Genomic DNA, 13,453 nt, shown 5'->3' with positions numbered 1-13,453 from the left:
TCCCCCTGTCCAGCAGTAGGCTTCCCTTCATTCCCCCCCTGTCCATCAGCACCTCTTCCTGCTCCCCCTGTCCAGCAATATGCAGTTCAACAGCAGAGAAAGAGAAAAAACACTATACACTTTGGAATATAAAAAGAAAGCAGTCTACTTTTATTGTCTGGCCATTTTATTCATGTTTATCCCAGTTTCTGCTCTCTTCTCTCAATTTTCTTACCAGGGTTTGCAGTCTATCTGGCTCTTCTCTCATTCCTGTCTTCACTTCCTCTCCTACATCCATCTCTGACTTTAACCTTATCTTTCAGTTTTCCTCCATTTATTTTTCTGCATCTCTATCTGCTTCTATTTCTCCAGTTGTTTGTTTTTGGGGTTTTTTTTTTTTTTTTTTTTTGCTAACTCCTCCATTCCAGCATCTTCTCTTTCTCTCTCTTCCCCCTTTATTTTCAGTCTTCTAACCAGTATCTGTCTTGCTCCCTCCATCCAGCATATCCTCTCCCCTCTTTCCTCCAACACCTCATCTCTCTCTCTGCCCATCACCTTTTACTCCTTGCTTCTTCCAATGGAGTCGCGAGTCAAGCTTGACATATAAGGCTGGAAGCCGATTCCTCCCGGAAGCAGTCCTCCATGTTGTTTGCCGGCCGCTGGAAGGAGGGGGGAGAGTGTCAGGTCAAAAGCGCGCCGGGTCAAAGGCGCGCCCAGACAATTGAGCGCAGCGCGGAGGCGCACGCCGGGTTCCCCAACAAACCCCCCCCGTCGGAGCCCCTAAAAACTGTAATTTTCTTTGGCGCGCACCTCCGTCTTGCGCTCAGTTGTCAGCGCGCGCCTTTGTGAGCAGCCCTGCCTTCGGTCCTGTCTCGGTCCCACTAAACCGGCTGGTAATAACGAAGCGAGACATCACGGGGGCTTTCCCTCTTGCTAAATCGCTATAGGCTTTGCCAGTCTCGATCCCGCCCCTCAAAATCAGGAAGTAACTTCAGAGATGGACAGGATCGAGACCGGCAGAACCTTTAGCAATTTGGAAAAGGGAAGAACCCATGGCATCTGGCTTTGTTATTGGCAGCCGGTTTAACAGGGAAAGGACCGAAGGCAGGACTGGTGAAGAGCAGAGGCTGGAGTCGGGCAAAGGAGGAGACTTACGTTTGAGGGACGGCAGGACTCCGCGTTCACTCCCTCTGTGACGGTTCGTCTTCTGACAGTGACCTAGTAAGCGCGTATGCGCACTCGTGCGGCCCCATCCCGACAGAAAAGGGATCAGGGAACACGCGTCGCATGAGTGCGCATGCGCGGGCTAGCATTTTATTATTTAAGATAGATATAGATATATATAGATAGATATATATATACACACACACACACACACTAGTCTTTAAGCCCGTTACATTAACAAATGCTAGAATATATGTCTGTCTTTCTTTCTGTCCCTCTCCCTACCCCTGTCTTTTTCTTTCTGTCTCTCTCCCTCCCGCTGTCTTTCTTTCTGTCTGTCTCATTCCCTGCCCCCCTTTGTCTGTCTGTCTTTCTGTCTCTCTCCCTGCCCCTGTGTCTTTCTTCTTTTCTTTCTGTCTCCCTCCCTACTTCCCTGTGCAGCAGCCGCAGCATTCCCTCTCCCGACTTCCCTGTGCAGAAGTCGAAGCAGCATTCCCTCCCCCTCCATTTCCCTGTGTAGCAGCATTTTTCCCTCCCCCCACTTCCCTGTGCAGAAGCCGAAGCAGCATTCCCTCCCCCTCTATTTCCTTGTGCAGTGGCATTTTTTCCCTCCCCCTTCCCTTTGCAAAAGCCGAAGCAGCATTCCCTCCCCCTTCATTTCCCTGTGCAGCAGCATTTTTTCCCATCCCCCCCAACTTCCCCTGTGCAGCAGCCGCAGCATTCCCTCCCCCTCCATTTTCCTGTTCAGCAGCATTTTTTTCCTTCCCCCCCACTTCCCTGTGCAGCAGCCGCAGCATTTCCTCCCCCTCCATTTCCCTGTGCAGCAGCATTTTTTTCTCTCCCCCCACTTCCCTGTGCAGCAGCCACAGCATTCCCTCACCCTCCATTTCCCTGTGCAGCAGCAGGATTTCTCCATCCCCCCTACTCTTCCCGCAGTCTGGGCGGCTCCCTTGCCGGAGTTATTTTTCAGTTTAAAGGTGCCGCAGCGGCTCCTATAACTATCCCCACCTGCATCGGAAGTCTTCTCTGATGCAGGTGCAGCTCGTGAGAAGAGCCGCGGCGGCACCTGTAAACTGAAAAATAACTCCGGCAAGGGAGCCGGCCAATTGGCAGTTCAATGAGAGCCACATCTTCAAAACGGAGCCCTCTGTCGGGCAGTGGATTTGCTCACCTTTGTAAAGCCTTTGGATTTTTGAAGCTTCGGTCTGGCCTGCTCCCTGCGTGCCTTGCCGTAGTGTAATTTTTAGTTGAAAGATGCGGCGGCGGCGGCTCCTCTCATGATCCCCATCTGCGTCGGAAGTCCGACGCAGGCAGGGATTGTGAGAAGAGCCACCGCCACGTCTTTCAATTAAAAAATACACTACAGCAAGACAAGCAGGGAGCAGGCCAGACCGAGCAACAGCACGGAAAACAGAACCCTAAGCGTGCATGCGCACTCCTACCTGCTGGAGACCTACAGCTCACGGAAAACGGAACATGCAGGTAACAGTGCGCATGTGCGCTTAGGGTTTTATTATAGTAGATGTTTCTAGGAGGAACCCCTTTTGCTTTAATAGGTTTTATTATTAATTGAAATTTATCTATTTGAAGGCTTTACTGAAGAGACTGGAAGCTGTGAAGCCAACAACTGGTATAACACGCACAGAGCAATTGACGGATTATCATCGTCAGTCCAGTTATCTGTGTACAACAGTATTGTCACCCAGACCTGGAAAGTCTACTCTAAGCAGACTAAGTTTGACATCAGGCAAGTTTGTTTTTCTTCAGTCTGTCATCATTTATACATTATCCAATGCTGGTCAGCTGTGATAATCAGTATTAGCATAGTTATAGCCAGAGATCATTTTGCTCATTGCTGCTTGCAAAGCAGTTCATTGCTTCTGAACTCTCTGCTGTTGGCCTTACTTCAATTTTGTGATAGCGACCTAAAGAACACTGGGTGATACTGACTTTGTGTAACTCGGTAAAAAGAGCCAAGCAACACTAACTCAAACTAGGAAGTTAGAGTGAGAGGTGTTAAAGAGAAAAGCAGACACAAGAAGAGGGGGGAGATAAAGCCTCTTTTTCTCCCTGTTCTAATCCTATATAATAAAACCCTAGCCACGCATGCGCACTCCTGTCTGCGTGCTTCCATGATTCATAGGTCTGTGGCTGCAGGAGTGCGCATGCGCGAGTCCCCAGCCTTACACCTACCTACACTCGCCGGCAGGACTCGCCACCAGCGCTGGATTCCCTGCTCTACAAAGACGGGGGTCTTAGGAGGCCCGAAATCACCCGAACTCACAGCCACATACCGGAACAAACCTCCCTCCAGCGTTGGCAGCCGCAGCACGCTAAACAGGCTGCTTTGCAGCTTTCTCCTGCCGGTGAGTCTCCTGCTGGTGACATCATCAGTGATGCGACAGAGGGACTCAACTGCAGGAGAAAGCCACGAAGCAGCATGTTTAGCGTGCTGCAGCTGCCAATGCTGGAGGGAGGTTTGTTAAGGTCATGTCGCATGGGAGGGAGACATAAGAGAGTCACCGGGTGACTAATATTCACCACATATTTAACTGCTGCTTTTTCTACGCGCATTCCTATTCACTTTGGATGCAAGCAGCGTCTTACTTGCGGTTCACCACATGTATTCACCATTATAGGACCCTCAGGGACCCCTGAAGAAGACTCTTTGTCAAAACGCGGACCGTGTTGGGTCCTGTGTCCCTAGTGAATTAGGTCCTTTAAGGTTTTCATGTGGATTATTTTACTTTTATGTGGATGATTTATTGTACCTTTGGAACTTTGACATTTTTCAAATAAAGTCCATTTAAGGAACATCGTCATTCCACAGTTTCTTTTGGTTTCTTCTGGATTTTCTTCTCTGTAGATACTTTGGGGTCAATCCTCTTTGGTTTTACCTTATTCAGCAGACCAACAGTTACATAAATACACAGTCTGCAAAATCTAGTAACAGGATGGTAGCTATAACATTAATTATCTATCTGTCCCAAGCTTAATCATAAATGACATCAACCCATAAGTGTTAGACAAAACAAACATTACTGAGCCCAGCTCTCATTAGAGGGGAATGACATAGAAGATGAACTTTCCAGTGGGATCTCATCACCAAATCAAACCCCTTGGCTCAAGTTATACTGCTCAAATCATGTGACCAATAGGGGACAAAATTATTTCATATGATGTCAAATAATTCCTCAGATATAAAAATCCACAATAAGGCTCAAAACATAGCGAAAAAGTAAACAGTACCTCCTCCACAGTACACTTCCACAAATGTTTTATATTTAAATTTCGCCGGAGACGAGCAGGTGATATGTAGGCATAGTTGTTAGTGAAGTCCTCTGACTGAGCCTGTATGTTGTTGCTCTCCCCTAGCTATAGTAGGCTTTTGGCTTACTGAGCATGTGCAGGATGCCCTACACCTGAAACCCCTCCCCTCATCCTGTCAGTTTTATTTTCAATCGCTCCTGTACAGTCTCAGCTCTCCCCTCTATCTCCTCAGAAAAAAAAGAAAAGAAGAAAACCAAAAGGCTTTTTAGCCATTAGTGTATTAGTTCTTTTCATTAATTTAAAAAAAGAAGAGAAAAGAGGAAAAAACAACAATCCTAAAACCATCGATGTACAATAGGCACAGTCTTAAAAACCACTGAAATACCATGAGCTTTAAGACCGCAAAAACATCTTTTTTCCTTAGCAGATGACGCCATGGACAGCAGCTTTCTCCCTCTTCACGCCAGAACTGTGACGAAGGTGTCGAGGCTGCTAACATCGCCGCTTTCTCCCTCCCCCTAGGGCCCTGTCTCAGTACTGCCAGGGGAGGGAAGCTCAGCGCCGCCAATGCCGGCAGAGAAGAGAAAAACAGCAGTTGCTGCAAGACACAAAAAGAAGTCTATCCAGAAGGGTGATACTCCCTTTCCACTAGCGGCAACTTTAGGGGCAAGTCCCTCACAGAAAGTCACGGGGACACTGCTGTTAACAGTGGATGTTTATGTGAAGGCTCCCAGGAGCTTAGTTTCAGCCTTACAGTCCTCTCCCATCTCCATGCTGAAAAATTTGCCTTCAACTTTGAAAACCATGTCAAAATTGGCAAAAGCCATGCTAAGACTAAACAGATTGCCTCTCCTCTAGACCAGTGTTTTTCAACCTTTTTAGACCTTTGGACCAGCGGAAATAAAATGAATTATTTTGTGGACCGGCACTGGTCCGCAGACTGGCAGTTGAAGAACACTGGGCTAAGCTGTAGGCCAGACCCAGCCCATGTCCGCCCAATCTCCACCCCAGACCCCGCCCCATAATAGTACTAATTGTAACACTATTTTTTCCATTCATTTTTCATATATACACACAATATAATCTTATTAACAACACATAATTGTTAACCACAAAATTAAACCACACAAAGTAGACTGTATGCTTCTCAACATTCATGCCTACCAGAACACAGATAACCCCTATGCAAATACAGGACCAAAAACTAAAAGTACTAATATATACAAACAAACCCTAAGATGCAAGACTCTGCATGCAGTACAACCCCAGAGAAAAAGAAACAAATGCATTTCTTCCTGAAAAGTGCAAAATACAGACAGCAGATGTAAATTCTCAGACACAATTCAATCACTAAATTAAAAAATAAAATCATTCCCCCTACCTTTGTTGTTTCCCTCCTTCCTTCTGTCCTGCTCCCCCCTGGCCGTTTTATGCCGCCCCTGGTGTTATTTTCGGGCCAGCTCCTTCCACACTGCTGCAGTGCAACTTTTGCAAGTGCAGTCTCTTTCTGGAATTTCAGCTCTTCCAAGTGCTTCAGGTGCCTGTCCCTGTGCACTTCCAGGCCTCTGATGTAGGTAGCTGCAAAGTTTTGTACCTCCAGTGCTATGGTCTTCACATGCTCCACAGTTGCTTTACTGACATTCTGAATTTCATGTAATACCCCCAGCCAGTGTTCCCACATTGGGCTGAGTGCATTTTAGGAGCTCCCTCATATACTGTAGTTCCCAAGTGTGTGGATGCTACTGCTGGCGAAATTGTAGGCATGCTCGCGGGCAGCGGCTCTTCACGCATCCCATGCTTCATCTGAAAGCTTTCCCTCTGACGTTGCGACATAAGAGAGAAGGCTTCCGATTCAGGCGCAGGACGCCAATAGGAGCCACTGCCCGTGGCTTTGGATACTGCGGCAGTGAAGAAGAGGGAGCCGACTGAAGATGACTGCCATATCGATCACACCGCAGACCGGCAGTTGAAGATTGGCCCTGATGCATGTGCCGGCCCTATGGACCGTCGGGAAATTTCTGTGGACCGGCTCTAGACTACGACCAGGTACCACATAAACTTCTTGCTCTGCCTGTTTTAGCTCCAGAACCTCTTACTTAGGGTTCTGAGTCTATTCAGTCATTTTCAGTCTTGTACAAAGGTTTATATAGGATAGTGCTGTTTTACTTCAGCCTTCCTCCTCTGCTCCTGCTATTCCTCTCCTCAAAGCACAGCCCAGCTTGTGTGGAACAACTTTCATCAGAGACTCCTGTTTTATTTAACTCTGTTGGTATTCCTCAGAGCATGAATTGGGGTCCATGCACCCCCATCTGTTCATCCCCAGCACAGGCAGATTCTCCTAAAGATTGATCAGATCATGATGATGTTCTTATATCAAACCTTGACTAGCCTTCTTTACCTTTTTTGCAGCCAGTCCCAACAGAGGAGTTTTCTTATCCTAAGTTCTTACGAAAGGTTTCTACTCTTCTGAATCTTCCTCAGGCCGCTGTGCCCACAGGCAGTAAGGATTTTCAAACTAGCCTTCAGTCCTGTAAAACTCGATCAAAGGAAATTATTTCACTGCCAATATATCAGATATTACAATACCTACCACTGGCTAACTGGCAAAACCCTTATCGGTCTCCACAGCTTCTAAGAGACTTGAATTAAAATACAAGGTGAAAGAGGTACCTGGTCATGACCTGCTTCAACTCCCTCACCATTCCATGGTCTCGGAGTCAGCTATTAAAAAATCAAAAGCATCAAAATTTCCTGCTAATGCTCCCCCAGGAAAAGATTGTCGTTGCCTGCATTCTGCTGGTCGCAAGGTATATCAGGACTCTATGCTTTCATCTAGGATTATGGCTCATCAGCTTCAATTCCTGCATTTTCAACATTCAACCCTTCAACAACTTGACACTGTTTTTCCTACGACCATTCCAAATCTTCATGTAGCACTTCAGGACCTAGCTGCCGCAAGGGAAGGAGTTGGCCGGCGTGGGAAAACATCTCCGCCCCCAACAGTCCTTGCTGAGCCGTTTTGCTGCCTCAAAACTTTTCACCTCGGTGCTCCTCTTCGGACCCAGCCGCCGCAAGGGAAGGAGTTGGCCAGCATGGGAGACCAACTCCGCCCCCAACAGCCCTTGCTGAGCCGTTTTGCTGCCTCAAAACTTTTCACCTTGGTGCTCCTCTTTGGACCCAGCCACCGCAAGGGAAGGAGTTGGCCGGCGTGGGAGACCAACTCCGCCCCAACAGCCCTTGCTGAGCCATTTTGCTGCCTCAAAACTTTTCACCTCGGTGCCCAGCTCCTCTTTGGACCCAGCCACTGCAAGGGAAGGAGTTGGCCAGCGTGGGAAACCAACTCCACCCCAACAGCCCTTGCTGAGCAGTCCGCTGCCTCCACTCTGCTTTCGCCCAGTTCTAGAGCCCACTTCCCTCCAACTCATCTATGGGCTGCTGAAAACTTTCCAGTCAGTTCTCTCCGTGTCCCAGGCCTTCTTCCTGTTTTAGTATCTCCTTGTTTAAACCCCTACAGAAATCTGTCTCATGCAAAGTTGTATTCTTCACTTATGGACCTTGCTTAGTGCCCAACCTCTGATCCCCTGCTTCCCCCCTGCCCATTCAAGGTTGTCGCAGGCTTCCCAATTATACTACCTCTCCCTGCCAATTTCTTCAGTTTTAGTTCCCCTTTGTCAAATTTCTTCATGGAAACTGTGCAATCTCTCCCTGCCTAACACCCCCGGTTTAAGTTTCTATGTTAAATTCCATTGTGAACTGTACAGTTACTAGATTGCATTACTAAGGTTCCCACCCGATTAGCTGCTGTTAAGCTCCTTCGCGGAATCTGTCCAGTTACTAGACTCCACTCACTGCTAAAGCTCTATCTTGATTACCCCCCCCAAAAAAAAAAGCCTATTCCCCTACCCCTATCTTACTGCCTCAACTAGATACCATGATATCCTCCTGATTCAAACTTTCTCTCAGAGATCAAATAAGTCCCCAGCTCCCCCTGAGCTGACACCGTTAAGCCTCCCCTCTGCTTGGAGATTTCATATAAGCCAACCAAATAAGCCCCGCCATGAAGCCACCCCTTTGGCTCCTTCTTCTCCTACTCTGCTCATCTCTTAACACCTCCCTCTGCCTGAAACCTCCCTCTCTCAACCTACTCGACTCCCCAAATGTCAGCAATATTTGCCCTGGCCCCAGAATCCCCACGCTGACGCGCCCCAGAAATCACCTTACCACCTCCCCCCCCCCCGTTAAGTCAACCATGCCTCTCTTAAAGCCTGTCCCCCATGCTAACCTTCCCAACCATACCTCTAACTCTCTCACCCCTGTCCCGACTCTTTACTGCAACGCCAGATCCGCATGCAACAAGACTCAAATTCTGAAGGACCTCCTCAAAGATTTTGACCCTGGATTCCTGTGCATCACAGAATCATGGATTTCTAAAGATGACCTTTTCACACAAAATGAACTCTGCTCCCATGGCTACCAAGGTTTCTTATCACCCAGAATCAACCGCAAAGGAGATGGCCTGGCACTCCTCTACAAATCCTTCTTCGATGTCCAGCTCCTCGAAGAAGGCAGCCACGCCTCACTAGAATATATGCTAGCCTTAGTCAACGATGAACTCCGCCTTCATCCACTGGGCATCCTGTTACTATACCGCCCACCTATCCCTTGGTCCAAATCCTCCGACCTCGTCTTCGAGTCCATAACTAACGCCTTCCTCAAATTCCAAAGATTACTAATCATTGGAGACGTTAATCTCCACCTTGACGACACCACCAGCAAGGACACGACTGAATTCAATGATTTCCTCACCTCCCTAGGTTTCTCTCCCCCCCCCCCGCATCTGCTCCAACCCATGAAAAGGGGCACACCCTAGACTTCATCAGGTTCCTCGATCTCACTGCTTATAAAACTTCTGCAGAAGACACTCGTTGGGAACACGTCTGACCTGGTCTGACCATTTCCTAGGGGCCTTCTGCCTCCCCATCTTCATGTCTCATCTTGGATCCCCACCCCGCTCCCCTATTTCCATTACCTTCCGAAAAAAAATCACGAGCGATCTGTTCTGGACCAAATTCCTCAACCATTTCCCCTCCACTCCCAAGCTTGCAGACTCAGAAAACAATTGGCACAACTGGATCGCCCTCTCCAAGTCTACCTACCACTCCCTTGCCCCTCAAACCACTAAATCCATTACCTACCTTCATAAGTCCCCTTGGTACCTTCCACTCCACAGAGAGCTGAAACAGAAATGTCGAGTTTAGAGCGCAAATGGAAAAAATCCAAATCCCCTTCTTATAGACAGGCCTGGAGAGTCAATATCAAGCACTACAACTCAATATTAAAAAAAGCAAGGAAGAACTTCTACGGTGACAAGATCTCCAGATCCAAAACCAGAATAGCACATTATTCAATATTTGGCGCTCCTTAACCACTAAAAACTATTCCACCCTGCTCCCCTCATCTCCTTCAGCCGAGGTCCTAGCAAAATTCTTCAATGATAAGGTCACTACCTTAAGATGCTCCTTCCCGCCCGCAGTCTCCTACAACTCTCTGGTGCCCTCCGACCCCAACCCTACCCTAACTGCTTTCAACCCCATCCCTGCTGACAGATCCTGGACTGCCTTTGAGCTCGTATCTGATTCTCAGATCCTTAAACTCTGCCTCAAATTAAAATCTTGCAACTGCACCTTGGACCCATTCCCCTCCTACCTATTTGAGAAAATTCCCACACAGGCCATCGCATCTCTTACCAAACTCATACATTCTGCCCTACTATCGGGCCTATTCTCTACTGAAATGGGACACATCGCTCTGACCCCACTTCTGAAAAAAGCAGACCTAGACCCCTCCATACCATCCAGCTACCGTCCAATAGCAAATATCCCTCTCCTTACCAAGTTGCTTGAGTCTATCATATCTACCTAGCTCTCTTCCTATTTAGAAAGATTCTCTATTCTCCTACCTTACCAATATGGCTTCAGACCCAACTTCTGCACCGAATCCCTATTGGCCTCACTAATCTCTAAGGTTCAGCAACTGCATTCTCGTAACAAGTTCACTGTTCTTCTACAATTTGACCTCTCTGCAGCTTTTGATGTTGTCCACCACGATATTCTAATTTTCCAACTTTCCGAGATAGGCATTAGCTCCACAGTTCTAGACTGGTTCTCCAAATTCTTACGTTCCCGCTCTTACACGGTTAATATGTTAACACGGTTAACAAGGTATTTCTCATGCAGGCAAACTAGGGTCATCCCTCCCCTTTAGAATCACTGAGCTCTGGAATAACCTTACCTCCCCGCTCCGAACCTCAAGCTCCCTCCAACTTTTCCGTAAACACCTAAAAACCTGGCTTTTCTCAAAACTGTAACACTTCCCCCCCTCTTAGGCCTCTCCCACCCATCCACACCCTCTTACACCTAATCCTTAAACCCTCCACTGGAGTTCCTTTCTCATCCTAATTCCTGTAAACCGTGCCGAGCTCTGCGTCTACGGAGATGGTGCGGTATATAAACCTAAGGTTTAGTTTAGTTAGTTTAGTTTAGGAGTCTACTTAACACTTACCGTATATACTCGAATATAAACTGAGATTTTGGGGCCAAAAAATTGGCCCAAAAATGGGGGTCCCGGTTTATATTCGGGTCACCACCGGCACAGCTGTCCTCCTCCTATCCATCGTGAAGCTCCCACATCACTCTGCTGCATGCAGGCCGCCCCCACACCGCTATCCTCAACAGCCACTGACACAGTACACCTACTGGTGCTGCTACTGCCGACGTAGCAACTGCCCGGAGCCACCGACCTCAGTGCACAGGCCCACCCTCAAGAACACCCTCAAGGCCACCCTCAAGAACAGCTGACCTCCTAATACCACCGCAGATCCGACCGCTGACCTTAATCACCCCTGGAGCCGCTAACACATACAGTACAGAGCCGCCGCTTCACCATGCCCCCTGGAACCACTGACCTCCATGCTTCCCCCCCTCAGCCGCTCCCCCACTCAACCCCACCCCACCCACAGAAGTCGCTAACATCCATGCATGGAGCCACTGACCACTGTACTCACCCCCCAGAGCTGCTTACATCCATACCAAGTCCGTTGAGCCAGTGTGGGGCTTTGAGCATCTGCGCATGCCCAAGGTCTGCTGGTAGACTCTGAACATGCAGAGACACTCAAGGCCCCACACTAGCTCAGCATAAAGCGGATTGTCAATGATGTATGGATGTCGACGGCTCCGGGGGGGGGCGAGCACGGTTATCAATGGATCTGTGCATGGAGGTCAGCGACTCCAGTTGGGGAGCAGCTGTTCTCGGAGAGAGCGGTTGCCGCCATGTCGTGGACATGCGCAGATGCTCTAGGCCCCGCACACGATCAGCATAAAGAGTCGTCCTCGATAGATGTCTTCAGCATTCAAAGGTAAAGTTGTTGTTTATTAGGTGATTTAATATCTAAGAGGTTTATTACAGATAAATTATTTTCCCTGTGTGGTCACACTGAACCTGCTAACTATTGAAGGGAGGGTGTTCATTCTTGTACTCTGAAGTTGATGTACCGGTAAGGGTTTCAGGGCAATGTGTGTGTGTGGGGGTGGGGGGGTGTCATTCTTGTATTTCAGGGCAATGTGTGTATGTGTGGAGGGGGTCATTCTTGTACTCATTCTAAAGTTTTATTGGTTCTTCTGTAAAGCTTGGGCACATCCAAGGAGCATTTCAGACAGTTGAAGCAGGAATCACTCAGATCCTGTTCATACCACAGTGCAAACCTTGCAAACACTTGGTTTCATTATCAACTTTGAGAAGTCCGAGCTAACTCCAGTTCATTCCCTCAAGTTCATTGGAGCAGTTTTAAACACAATATCTGCAAATGCCTAGCTTCCTCAGGAAGGACTTCAGGTCATAATCGTGCTAACAGACCAAATAAAGCAATCTTTTTCCCTACTAGCTCGAATTATACTATGCCTTTTAGGCCACTTGGCAGCATCGCTTTCACTGGTGCCACATGCAAGATTCCACATACATCCACTACAGTGGCACCTGAAGCTACACTGGAATCAATGCCTCCATCCACTTTCAAAGCTGATTTCTCTGCCTTCAAAGTTCAAAGATTCTCTAGTGGTAGATTCATTACACTTTCCTACAAAAAGGATGTTGTTCCAACTTCCACCTTCTCTACTTACCATAACAACTGATGCTTCCAACCAAGGCTGTGGGGCACACCTCAACAGCCTCAAAATTCAGGGGCAGTGGTCAACAAACAAAAAGACCCTGCATATCAATCACTTAGAACTCCGAGCAGTTTATTACGCTCTTCAGGCCTTCCATCCATGGATTTCCAAAAGAAACATTCTCATTCAATCAAGTGGATATGTTTTATGTAAACAAGCAGGGGGCTCGGGATCCTTCCAACTCTGCAGGGAAGCTCACCATCTGTGGAACTATGCTCTTTTCTCTTCAAGTGGGCCTTCATGCAGTCTATATTCCAGGGGAACACAATGACCTGGCAGACTCCCTCAGCAGGAAACTCATACCTCATGAGTAGACCCTAAATCCTACTGTTCTACACCACATTTTCCAACAATGGGGGACTCCCCAGGTGGATCTCTTCGCTTCTCAGATCAATGCTCAATGCAATCTGTTTTGCTCCCTACGTCCAGCTCCATGAGCAATAGCAAGAGATGCGTTTTCCATTCCATGAGGGCACAATCTTCTCTTTGCTTTCTCACTGTTTCCTCTCATTTCCAGGGTTCTTCAGAAAGTTACCACAGACAAGGCACAACTTATACTCATTGCACCCCAGTGACCCAAACAGATATGATATCCACTGCTCTTCGATCTTCTGGATGCTCCTCCAGTTCCTTTAGGGGACCATCCTTCTCTTTCAGCAGAATGGCTAACTACTGCATCCCAATCTCCACAGTCTCACGGCTTGAATATTGAGAGTTCACTCCTAACCAACCTTTGCAGCAAGACGATCTTCCACTAGAAAATCTTATCAAGCTAAATGGAAGCATTCTTCCCTATGGGCACATGCTCGAAGTCAAGA

At 47.8% G+C, this 13,453-nt stretch overlaps 1 protein-coding gene across 2 annotated transcripts in view; it reads left to right on the top strand.

Moving 5' to 3' along the window:
* CFAP97 (cilia and flagella associated protein 97) overlaps positions 1-13,453 on the top strand; it is a 163,427-nt gene that overhangs the window by 111,991 nt on the left and 37,983 nt on the right. The window contains exon 5 of one of the 2 annotated variants that reach the window (XM_033943471.1): positions 2,734-2,890. The exons of the other annotated variant lie outside the window; for it this stretch is intronic. Coding sequence (XP_033799362.1) covers positions 2,734-2,890 — 157 coding nt within the window. The remainder of the gene's footprint in view (positions 1-2,733; positions 2,891-13,453) is intronic. 2 annotated transcript variants of the gene reach the window in all.

Source organism: Geotrypetes seraphini, chromosome 1, assembly GCF_902459505.1.
Source record: "Geotrypetes seraphini chromosome 1, aGeoSer1.1, whole genome shotgun sequence".
Classification (NCBI taxonomy): domain Eukaryota; kingdom Metazoa; phylum Chordata; class Amphibia; order Gymnophiona; family Dermophiidae; genus Geotrypetes; species Geotrypetes seraphini.
This window is presented reverse-complemented; position numbering and strand designations above follow the sequence as displayed.